Source organism: Rhinoraja longicauda, chromosome 4 (genome assembly GCF_053455715.1).
Source record: "Rhinoraja longicauda isolate Sanriku21f chromosome 4, sRhiLon1.1, whole genome shotgun sequence".
In the NCBI taxonomy this organism is placed as follows: domain Eukaryota; kingdom Metazoa; phylum Chordata; class Chondrichthyes; order Rajiformes; family Arhynchobatidae; genus Rhinoraja; species Rhinoraja longicauda.
The window spans coordinates 32,045,740-32,058,017 of record NC_135956.1 but is presented as its reverse complement, the minus strand read 5'-3'; the positions used below and the strand labels follow the sequence as shown (position 1 = coordinate 32,058,017).

General features: G+C 40.0%; 1 protein-coding gene across 6 annotated transcripts in view; it reads left to right on the top strand.

The window, feature by feature from the left end:
• Nucleotides 1-12,278, top strand: part of pde7a (phosphodiesterase 7A) — a 116,322-nt gene that overhangs the window by 68,363 nt on the left and 35,681 nt on the right. For all 6 annotated transcript variants that reach the window (XM_078397467.1, XM_078397469.1, XM_078397463.1 and 3 more), the window contains 2 exons: nucleotides 6,337-6,488; nucleotides 9,998-10,061. In XM_078397467.1, the coding sequence (XP_078253593.1) occupies nucleotides 6,337-6,488; nucleotides 9,998-10,061 (216 nt within the window). The remainder of the gene's footprint in view (nucleotides 1-6,336; nucleotides 6,489-9,997; nucleotides 10,062-12,278) is intronic.

The following is a 12,278-nucleotide window of genomic DNA, read 5'->3' as shown; positions in this document are numbered from 1 at the left end:
GAATGACTATCTACTAGTACCAGAAAGTGATCATTACCCTTTTCACAAAAATCTACATGAACTCTCTGAAAAGGTCTACTTAGCCATGACCTGGGTTGCAGGGGTGTTTTTGGTGGTTTACTCCGGCAATTTTGGCACACGCTACATTTTCTCACCAGTGACTCGATGTCACTGTCAATACCAGACCAATACACAAAACTTCTGGCAATTGACTTCATGCTTACTATGCCAGGATGTTCGGCATGAAGTTCATCTATAATCTTGTTTCTCAAAAACTCTGGTAAAACCACTTTGTGACCCCACTTAATGCACCCCTGCTCACATGATAATTCATGGTGTCGATTATGGAAAGGCTTCAGTTCTGAGTTCAATCCACTATCAATTTCAGTCCAACCGTACAATGTCTGTTCATAGACATTCTTCAGCACAGTATCTTTCTCTGTTTCTGCTGCAAATTCTGCAGTCACTGGAAAGTCTTCATCTACAACTTGAAGTGTGTAGATTGAGTTCTCACTTCCCATGTCAGAGTTCTCGTGGGGCAACGGGGACAACGCATCTGCAACTGCGTTGCACTTGGAGCTTCTGTACTCAATCTTGTAGTCATACAGGGACAGCAGAATTGCCCAGCGCTGCATCCTTGATGCCGCCATGGAAGGTATAGCTGACTTGGGACCAAGTATCACTAGTCGTGGCTTGTGATCAGTCACTAGGGTGAATGGTCTGCTGAGAAGAAACTGGTGGAATTTCTTGATTCCAAAAACAATGCTCAGTGCTTCCTTTTCTAACTGTGCATAATTGCACTCACTCATTGGATGCGGGATGGGGTGCGGGATGCAAAAGCAATAGGCTTTTCTTGTCCGGCATCCATTACGTGGCAGATCACTGCACTTACACCATAACTTGAAGCATCACAAGCAAGTTTCATCTCGAGTGTCGTGTCACAGTGAACAAGGAGTTTGTCACTTGTCAAGTTTTTCTTGCAGATGTCATATGCACGTTGCTGTTCTTTTCCCCACATCCATTTACCATCTTTGTGTAGCAGATGATGTAGTGGCTCTAGCACAACTGCTAAATCTGGAAGAATCGTGCATAGAACTGCACCATCCCAAGGAATGATCGTAGCTCTGACACATTGTTGGGCTTTGGAGCATTCACTATTGCTTCAACTTTCGCCTTCACAGGGCGCAGTCCGTTGGCCTCTACTTTGAGTAGATCACCTCTGACTGCGCAAATGCACATTTACTTTCTCGCAGGTTGACGTTGTGGCAGTTCAGTCGTGTGAGAACTTGCTCGAGAATTTCCAGATGGTCTTCCATGCCCTCTATGAATATCAGTAGGTCATCCTGGTTGCACACACAGGGCGGAATGCCATGCAACATTTTGTCCATGACAGACTGGAAGATTTTCGGGGAGGATTTCATGCCATAGGGCAGCTTTGTATATGAATACAAGCCCTTATGTGTGTTGATAGTCAAGTGCTGCTGATTTTCATTGTCGACATTGAGTTGGGTGTAAGCGTGAGACAAATCCAGTTTAGTGAAGACTCTTGCTCCGCTAAGTTCTGCATACAGATCTTGCGAGGTTGGCAACGGATATTAGACAATAGGTGCAGGAGGAGGCCATTCGGCCCTTCGAGCCAGCATCCCCATTCAATTTGATCATGGCTGATCATTCTCAATCAGTACCCCATATTGTTCGTCTTCAACGGTTTGGTTGATTGTGACTTTGTAGTCACCACATAGTCGAACAGTTTTGTCGACCTTGGGTACAGCCACAATTGGCGTAGCCCAGTTGCTCTGGACTGTCTTCACGAGTACTCCATTCCGCTCCAACCTGTCGAGTTCTTCCTCCACTTGTTGCTTTCGCGCATATGGTACAGGTCTTGGTCGACAATACACAGGTCTCACATCTTGCTTTATCGAATGTGTGCAGAGTACCCTGTTATTCCCGTGTAGCTGTCGGCAAATATTTCTGCATGTTTGATTATGACATTCTCAAGACCAGATTTGGACAAATCGACGCTAAAAATGTTCTTCCAGTCTAATTTTATTCTACTCAGCCAATCGTTTCCAAGGAGGGTTGGTTTATTTCTGTAGCTGACTACTATGATGGGCAGTGTTACTGACTGACCATGATGCTGAACTTTACAGTTCATTTGTCCGCATGTCTCCAAAACTTCGCCTGAGTAGGTTCTCCGCTTGATCTTACTCTCAAACAATGGTGCCTGTGGGAACTTTGCTTCGTACAGGTCTTTGCTCATGACCGAACAATCTGCTGCCGTGTAAATACACATATCGATTAAACTGTTCATTGATCAATAGTTTAGTTTGAAAGTTCTTGCCTTGGCTGGTTGTAGGCTTATCGATGTCGTTTGCATAAATGGTGTACAACCCAAGTTCATTTCCATCTTGTTTCATCTCCAAGTTGTGAACTCCTTTCTGGTGTTGTGGCTTGTTTCCCGCTGGTTGTTTGTTTCCTGTTTTCAGCTTGGCCTGACATGCTGAGGCGATATGACCTTTCTTCTGGCAGTTATAGCACATGGCCGTTTTGAACTGACAAAATTGGGATGAGTGATTACCATTGCAACAATAACAACCGGCTGAACTTGGCTCTCCACCATACTTTGGTTTTGGTTTAGCGCCTTTTGGTTTGGCCATAGGCACTGCTTTATGACTAAACGGCCACTGCAATCTGTGGTGGATGAAACTCACGAGTATTCTTTGCTACCACAATGGAGATGGCATCAATCTTGCATGCTTTCTCGAATATAAGATCTAGAGTGTTCATGAGTTTTGACTGAATTTGTTCATCCACTAGACCACAACCGAATCTGTCACGTAGTGCGCATTCGAGAAAGGTTCCAAAGTTACAGTGCAAAATCAGGTTTTTCAAGGCAACAATGTACTCACTGATTGTCTCAGTCTGCTTCTGGTTTCTAGTGCCGAATTTATAGCTTTCTGCAATTTCCAGAGGCTTTGGGTTGAAGTGCTCCTCCAACGTTTTCATAATATCATTGAATGGCACGTCTTTTGCCTTTATGGGCGCAAGGAGATTCACGAGTGTACCGAACACTTCAGGACTGATCTCCGTGAGCAGAATCACTTGCATGCGTTCGCGAACGGCCGTATTTGTTGCAGTCACTACTTCTCCTTCACCGCTAATCTCCATTATGTTGTTTGCCGTGAAGAACATGTTCGCTCTTTCCATATAGGAGCTGAACGGCTCTCTACTTTTATCGAAAGTGCCAAGGTTTCTGATGTAGCCTATGGATGCCGCCATCTTGTCCCTCGCTTTTTTTTTTATAAAGCCTCGATTTCCTGTCTGTTCTAGTGTAGCAATTCACCTAAAACTTAGCTGTACAAAGGCTATACTAGCTTGAAGAACTCGACAAGAAAAACTCAGTCTCAAATCCGATACAATCCCGACCTCATCGCCAGTTTTGTTATATTCCGGACGGCAGAATGAAGAACTAGACTTGCACGTTAGTTGCCGGTATCACGTGCCTTTTTATTATCCAGCATTCCCTGCTTATATTGAACACCAACTCATTAACATAAAACATGAATATGTATGAATACGTTACAGCTGGGAACTTGCAAAGGTTGATTGGAGTATGTTTTTTGTGGGCAAAGAGACATACAAAACGTGGGATGCTTCTAAAAATGTGACATCGAGAGTTCAAAGCGTGTATGTTCCTGTTAAAGTGAAGGGCAAGTCAGGTGGGAGTAAGGAAGCTAGGATGACAAGAGAAATTGAGACCCTGTTCAAGATAAAGGAGGCATGGACCAGGTATAGTAAGCTGGGATCAAGTGTATCTTGAGGGCCAAGCGATGCCTCTGGCAGATAAGAATGAGGAGAATCCAAAAATCTTTTACAAGTACATGAAGGGAAAGAGGTTAACCAGAGAGAATAGGACCCCTCTGAAATCAAACCGGCTATCTGTGAGGAACTTCTTCAATGATCTTCAATTAGTATATCTCCTGTTTTTACTGTGGAGAAAGGCATGAAGATGAGGGAACTTGGGGCACGTAGTGGAAATGTCTTGAGGACAGTCTGTAATATGGTTTAGGAGGTGTTGGACGTCCTCTGGTGTACAAAGGTAGATAAATCTTCTGGGCCTGATCAGATATATCTGTGGACACTGGGAAACTGGAGAAGTAATTGCAGGAGCCCCGACTGAGATGTATGAATCACCTAATGCTGTGCTTCTATTTAAAAAGAGTTGCAAGGAAAATCCTTGGAACTATAGATCAGTGAGACTAACATCTGTGGTTGGTAAGTTACTGGAGAAGATTCTGAGGGATAAGATTTATATGCATTTAGATAGAACCTGATTAGGTCTTCATGGTTTTGTACATGGGACATTATGTCTCATGAGTGAGATTTTTTTTGCAAGAGTAACTAAATAGGATGACTAGAGCAAGCTGTTGACGTTGTCTATATGGATTTCAGCAAGGCCTTTTAAGGATCTATATGGTAGGCTGTTCTGGAAGGTTTGGATGCATGGCATCTAGGGCGAGATTTGGCCACATCGAAGGAAGCAGAGAGTGGTGATGGAAGATTGTTTTTCAGACTGGAGGCCTGTTTCTAGTGGTGTGTCACAAGGATCGGTGCTTGGCCCATTGTTGCTTGTGGTTTATATCAGTGATTTAGATTAGAATGCGCAAGACATGATTAGAAGTTTGCAGATGACGCTAAAGTAGAATGTATCGTAGACAGTTAATATGCTTATCAAAAATGGGATCAGCTGGGCAAGTGGGCTGAATAATGGTTAATGCAGATTTAATGAGGTGTTACATTTTGTAAAGCAGAGAGATCTAGGAGTGCAGGTACACAATTCCTTGAAAGTGTTGTTGCAAGTGGATACAGTGGTAAAGCAGGCTTTTGGTACTAACTTCGTCAGTCAGGATATTGACGAAAGAAGTTGGCACATCACGTTGCAGTTGTAAAAGACATTGGTGAGGCCACGTAGAGTTTTGTGTTCAGTTTTGGTCACCCCTGCTGTCAGAAGGATGTCAGTAAGTTAAAAGGAGTGCAGACCAGATTTGCAAGGATGAAGCCAGGATTTGAGGCCTTGAGCTTTAGGGAGAGATTGGGCTAGCTGAGACTTTATTCCTTGGAACGAAGGAGGCTCAGGGCTGATCTAATGGAGATGTATAAAATCATGAGGGATATTGATAGGCTGAATGCATAATCCTTTACTCGGAGTAGGGGAATCAACAACCAGAGAACTTAAGGTGAGAGGAGAAATATTTAATAGGAACCTGAGGGGTATCTTTTTTGCTCAGAGGGTGGTGGGTATATGGAAAGAGCTGCCAGAGGAAATAGTTAACACACGTGTAATAACATTTAAAAAGATGTTTGGACAGGTACATGGATGGGAAATATTTAAATGGATATGGGCCAAATACAGGCAAATGGGGCATCTTGGTTGGCATGGACAAGTTGTGCCGAAGGGCCTGTTTCCATGCTATGACTCTACGACTGTCACATTTCAGTTTTTGAGAATTTGCTTTGCGTAAATTGGACACCACAGTTGCACATTGCAAAGACTGAGCATCTGATGGATGGGGTGAACGTTTGTAGAAAAGCTCCAAATTGCACTGAAAATTGAGTTGGGAGATTGAAGAAGTTTATAGACTATTTGTTTATATTTAGAATTAGGAAATAAAGTGATTAGTCGTAATCAAGAAACACGGTTCCTCCTGATCTACAGGATGACATAAAGCATTGAGATTCTGTGTGGCAAACAATTTGATCATGTATCACTTACTTTTGTATGCCAAGTCCACAACTCAAACTTAAAACCTGTTCAATTATGACCGGTGGAGATTGAACTATGACAATTTGCTGGGAAGCAATTCATTCAATTGTGCTTTCAACTGATCTCCCAAGCCTGGGCTTGCGAGTGGGGAGCCAGGTAATATTTATTAAAGTGTGGAAAATATTTTTGTGAGTGAGGCTTTAATGATGTGGAACAACACCAGGATGGTTTTACTGTATCTGTGTGTTTTTCCTGCACCTTTTTGGAGTGCATTTGAAATTCTCGGCAATTGTTTGATTCTGAGGAGGTACAGGTAGCCCAGAGCATTGAAGTTACCTTCGGCAGCCCACAATATTAGCCTGAGGGGAATGTTATTTAATGGAAGTGGTTGTGAAATATGTAATGATGGGTTAAGCCCCATTTGTTTTAAAGACCATTCGTAGGTTAAACAAATTAAGATAACATTAGCAGAGTCCAGTGAAGCTCAACTTTTGATTATTACAATTAAAGTAATTGTAGGGCAGGTAGGGTTATATATGAAATAATCTTCATGTCATCCATTATTTTTGCAGTACCACCTGAAACCGGAGAATTGGCTTCAGCAAGGAAGATAAGAAGGTTGTTAAGTTTTCAAAGATATTTTCGATCAACTCATTTATTTCGTGGTGTTTCGTCTCTGAACTCTCTCTGCATACTAGATGACGACTACAGTGGCCAAGCCCTGGTGAGTTTGAAATGCTAATTGAATATCAATGTTACATAATGATGGTCTTTTATATTTCTGTGCAGTAAAAGATTTTTGATTTTATGGATAGAATTTTTGAGATGTTTGTGATCATGTAAGTTAATTTGTAAATTCAGTCAGATTTTCTCTTGTTGGTTTGCATCATTTTCTTCATTGTCATTGGAGTTTGATATATATTTTTTAAATTCTCTTTGGATTATCTGGAAAATAGCTACCTGCTTTTGGTAGTGAATTCTGCTAGGTAGCTAGTTAAAGACAATACTGCAAAGTATTTTGCTTTTGTTACGATTGTATTTTTGAGAAAACCAAAATTGCATACCATCATATTCAAATTTGATTGATCAGAAAATTCAATAGTATGAAGCATATTTTAGAGTACTATGCAAAAAACAATTTCTGATGTGAAAAAGAGCATAACACAACTTTGAACCATGCATTTCCTTGTGAAGTTGAGATGGGGAGGGGTTGTTGAGGGGTGGGAGGGGATTGTTTCCATTTGTCCCCAAAGTGACCAATTCCACTGCTGCAATATCCCTCGGATTCCTATTAAACCTATCCCCTCTCATCTTAAACCTATGTCCTCTAGTTCTTGATTCCCCTACCCTAGACAAAATCGATGTGTAAGAAATAATTATTGCCCAAAATGATTGTAGCCATTGGCCAATCCCCATAGCCTCAGCACATTACTGGTACTCCCTGACATAGTGCTACTGCTGGTATGGCTTCTACATTTGCTACTGAACAAAAGTCAGTCCCCTGGCTTTGCTAATGATGGAATGGGGAATATGGTGTCCATGATATTACAGTTGTGGTAGAATTCAATTCTGCTGCTAGTGAATCGCCAGACTTCATTGATGCTAATTTTGAGCTACTCTATTAGTTTTGAAGCCATTACATTTAGCACAGCAATGGCACAACAGAACATGATGAATGGTGTCTTCGGTATGAGAATGGGATATTGTCTCTACCAGCATTGTTCTATTTATTCCTACCTTATGTTGATAATTGCGACAGTCCTCAATTTTGTTTAAGAACATTATACATAGACCGACACTACTAACACAAAGATAAACTGAGTTTTACTGCTATGCTGTTTGTAGGGGGTATGGCACACCTGACCATAAGGACAGCAAGGTCCGGCCAGATCATTTCACGCGTCACTGTCCTTTATGGTCGGGTGTGCCATACCCCCTGCAAACAGCATAGCAGTAAAACTCAGTTTATCTTTGTGTTAGTAGTGTCTGTATGTATGTGAGCTTTGGCATTTAATAAACGTAGTGAAATGCCTGTGGATGTGCTTGCCTCATTGAACGAAATAAATGAATGAAAAGTGTTCTCATAGCGCAGCGCGTGTGTCAGCGTTTGATTTTAATGGTCAAAATGAATGCGACTAGAATCTTTGAATGAGATGTCATGATAAAGTACTTAGAAATTCAATAAATTCCGACACTTTTTTTTAATATCACCAAAATCAACTTTATTCAAAAACTCTTTGAATGAGATGTCATGATAAAATACAGGCGACAACCTTGCAAACCTGGGGACAGCATGCGACAGCGCCCGCAATAAGCAACGATACCTGCCGACAAGCCAGCTGTCGCCGAGAAATTTCAAACCGGATGATTTCTCAGTGACAGAGATCCACTACGATTTTTGGAAGACTCCTCACGATCGTGCCCGCGACACCCCGGCGAACTGTCAGCGACAGCCTAGTCACTGGCAGTCGCCTTAAAATCGCCTAAGTGGGACAGGCCCTTAAGACTAGAAGTTCCAGATAGACTAGCCTGGGGAAGACTGAAAATTAATTATTTATTGATTGAAGATAAAATCACCATATGCCATTGAAGGATTTATAGATATCTTTGGGTTATTAGTGCATGCCTCCACATAGCTCGGTTAGTAATTTAAGAATTATACCATTGTTCATGAAGGAACAATTGTAGCACCTGGGAACTAAAGAGTCTATTATTGTGCTGGATTTTTAGCCATGGTCTGAGGGAAATAACTCCACATAATTATACCCATGAGCTGGGTGGGACTCCTACTTTCACGTATTACCAGTTCACTCCTATTAATGATGCCTCTTTCGGGCAATATATTATATCACTTTTGAAACTCCTCTCTATCCTTTTTCCTTAATGCAATCAGATAAAATTATGTTTTGTGACTAACTATTATAGATTTGAGTTATTGGTTAGTAACAGTGCAGGAGATGTTTGACTGTGATCTTTAGTTTATGGGTGTTGAAGCCAATAATAACAATTCTTGTTATTATCTATTTACTTGGTAATTTAGGAGATAAGTTAGTTGAACCTAGCAATTTGACACGAGGATATACCGTTCACAATTAAGCCAATACAGTTCTTCCCTTTTGAAGTTTTGTAGAAGTAAGCCACATTCATTTTGCAACCCTTTAATGACAATTGAGGATAGACACAGAATGCTGGAGTAACTCGCATCTCTGGAGAGAAGGAATGGGTGAAGTTTAGGGTCAAGACCCGAAACGTCAGCCATTCCTTCTTTCCAGAGTTACTCCAGCATTTTGTGTCTACCTTCAGTTTAAACCAGCATCTGCAGTTCTTTCCTACACAATGACAATTGAGGATATGGTTCCTAGCAATCTGGAGTTGAGCATTGGCCAATTGTTATTGTTATATTTTCTTAGTCTAAAACCTAGTGAATCTACAGTTCAGGTGTACTATCATCTCGTTTTTAGCAGAAGCTGTTGGAGAGTCTCCTTGCAATATATGGGAATACCCGTGCCAAGTGTGGTTTTCTCAATATCATGATAGACTTGACATTGAGATTGGAATATTGATTGATTGACGAATCATAAAACTGAAACCATTTTTAGAAATTAAATCTCCATTTTAGCTGTGTGGCATGATTTGTTTAATTATAATTGATGAATCTTATTAGAAAAATCAAGGACTGTTTCATTCTTGAATGAAAATCCCAAATGGAACATTCAATTCACAATTGATTAAAAAAAAAAATCATATCTGCAAGCAAATATTTTGTATGAATTTGTGTACCAAACAAACCACACAGCTTTCACCTAAGAAGTTTAATCAGTTAAATCATTGGTTTATCTTGTACTAGGTTCTAGTTAAAATTGTTTCCTATCTCATCTCTAGAATAGATTTCATCCATTTTATTCATTGTTCTGAATTGAACAAAATTTCCACTTTGTAGATGTCTGTAGTACGAGTCATTCCATACCTTTCCATTATTCTTGGCAATTGTTCATACCAATGATTTATGGTCATCTCCAAGCAAACACCAATTTAATGAACAGTGGGATACATTCTCACTGTTGTCATCAACTCTAGCCTTCACCCATCAGAGTTCCACCGTTCTGTCCTATCGGCTTTTCTCAGTGGTAGACATAGAAAGCTTGCTACAATAATACAGAATTAAACTGCTTTAAAAATGAGTTTCAGTTCAAGGATTTTTTTTGCTGAGGATTATTAATTTTGTGTTTTCAGCGTATGCTAGAAAAGGATGGAAGTTGGAATTTTGACATCTTTCTTTTTGACAGATTAACAAATGGTAAGTTAAGTTTAATGATCTTGCTTTCATAGGAAGATTATGTTATTCTTTATTTTGGACAAATCAGAATTTATTGTTTAAAGATAGACTCTTTTTTTCCTTGAAATAGCTAATATTTCTGATATGCTTTATTTTTTTAAAATTAGACAGGAGGACAGGAAGTTGTTTGTGACTTTATACATGTGCATCTGTAACCTATCAGCCAGTTAGGCCAAAGTATGAGATTTCATGAAAAAAATCAGATGGGGGATTTATGTCCTGAATCAAATGCTATTAAAACATGTTCATGTCATTACTGTTCCTACCATGTTCCACATTATATTCTCCCAAATTTTTGTTATAAGCACAGAATTCTATATTTTGGGGAAAAAAATACCATTCCACCTCTTCCCTTCACTCGTGCACAGATCAATGCAGAAAGAGCTAGATGAATAGCCGTGATCTCGGGTTCAGGTTTCAGCGAGGCATCAACATAACCCAGATAAACCCCAGGAGATAAAAATTTGCAGAACGTCTTCCATGAGAAAGGTCCCTCTTCTATACAGTGCATGTATGAAGGGTATAATTCTGCCAAAAGGTCATGTAACATGATGTAACATGAAGCTGTCATGCAAATGTTGAATCCAACCAAAAGTTTGCATGGAGAGCTATTTTCCTCTGGATGGTCTCCTTCAGATACACTGTCTAATTGTGGAATCTCAAGTTAGGATGACTCAAGTCTTTATTTCTGTAATTATATATTTGGAGATGCTATTTTAGCTACTTAAACATATATTTTCAATGGAGATTATTCATTTCACAAAAAACAACTAAGTATGAAATTGCGAGATAAAATTAAAGGCTTATTTCTCAGAATATTATCTCTATTCATTGTTTTAATGGATTAAGATCATTGACATTGCAACAAAGGATTGTACAACTTGTGAGGTTTATTCAATAAAACATTATCAAATGCACAAATTATATCTATAAATCAAATGTTTATTGATGAATATTATTTAGCTCTTAGCATTTTTTCATGTGCTACAATGTCACTTAATCGTTTATGACTAAATCTGTTGAAATCTAATTGTATTCTATTTTAAATAGAATATTGCAGCTCTGTACAATGAAATAAATTAACTGCAACTAAGAAGTTCAATGGTGTTGTTGAGAACTTAAGGGCCTGTCCCAGTTACGCGATTTTTAAGGCGACTGCCGGCGACTGTCAAAGTCGTAGCAGATCGCCAACATTTTCTTTTACCATACGACAATGAACACGACAATGCTGAGTCAGGTCGATACAAGTTACTTTTTTTGTGAAACTAGCACCTGGCTAAGAGATTACACCGTCTTCGGAAACATCGCAAAATTCCCACGCTTACCTGACAGTCAAACTGTCGCCTCCAATCTACCTGTCAAATGTCCTGACGGTAAATAAATTGGTTAAACAAAACTACCTTCTGGCATCTTCAAATGCCTTTTCTTAATTTAATATTACGTGCTTCTAAATGAATCTGCGACAACCTAGCAAACCAGGGGACAGCATGCGACAGCGCCCGCAATAAGCTACGATACCTGGCGACAAGCCAGCTGTTGCCGAGAAATTACTATCTGGAAAATTTTCCCGTGACGCGCCGAGATCCGCTACGATTCATTAAAGACTCCTCACGATCATGCCCGCGACACCCCAGCGAACATTCGGTGACAGTCTAGTCGCCGGCAGTCGACTTAAAATCGCCTAAGTGGGACAGGCCCTTTACCCTCTCCACCATATACACAATGCAAACATGTTTTTCTTTTAAATTTATGAAAGTATGAAATTTTCAATTAAAATTATAACGCTGCAGTCAACAGTCTAATGGACAGCTGGCATTGGATCTACATACAAAAAAATACAATCGCATAATGTGCAAAGTGGTTATTTTCTCCAGTAAGAGGTCATAAATTTTTGTTACAAAGTCTATGATTGTGCTTTACAAAGACTTGTCCAGAATGTCCTATTCTTCCCTCGCTGTTCATAACCTTGCCAAACACTATCTTTCTCCATGGCAATCAGCCCCTGTGCCTTCTCTTTCGTGCTGATGTAACTCCAAATCATTCAATTTCCCTTTTGCCTAATATTTACTGAAGTCATCAAGATCTGTCAGTGTCCTCCTGCATCAACTATTATCCTGTCTACATCTCTCTGTTGCATATGCTTGTATTGCAATGTCTCCCCTTCCTCAATGGTTCAAT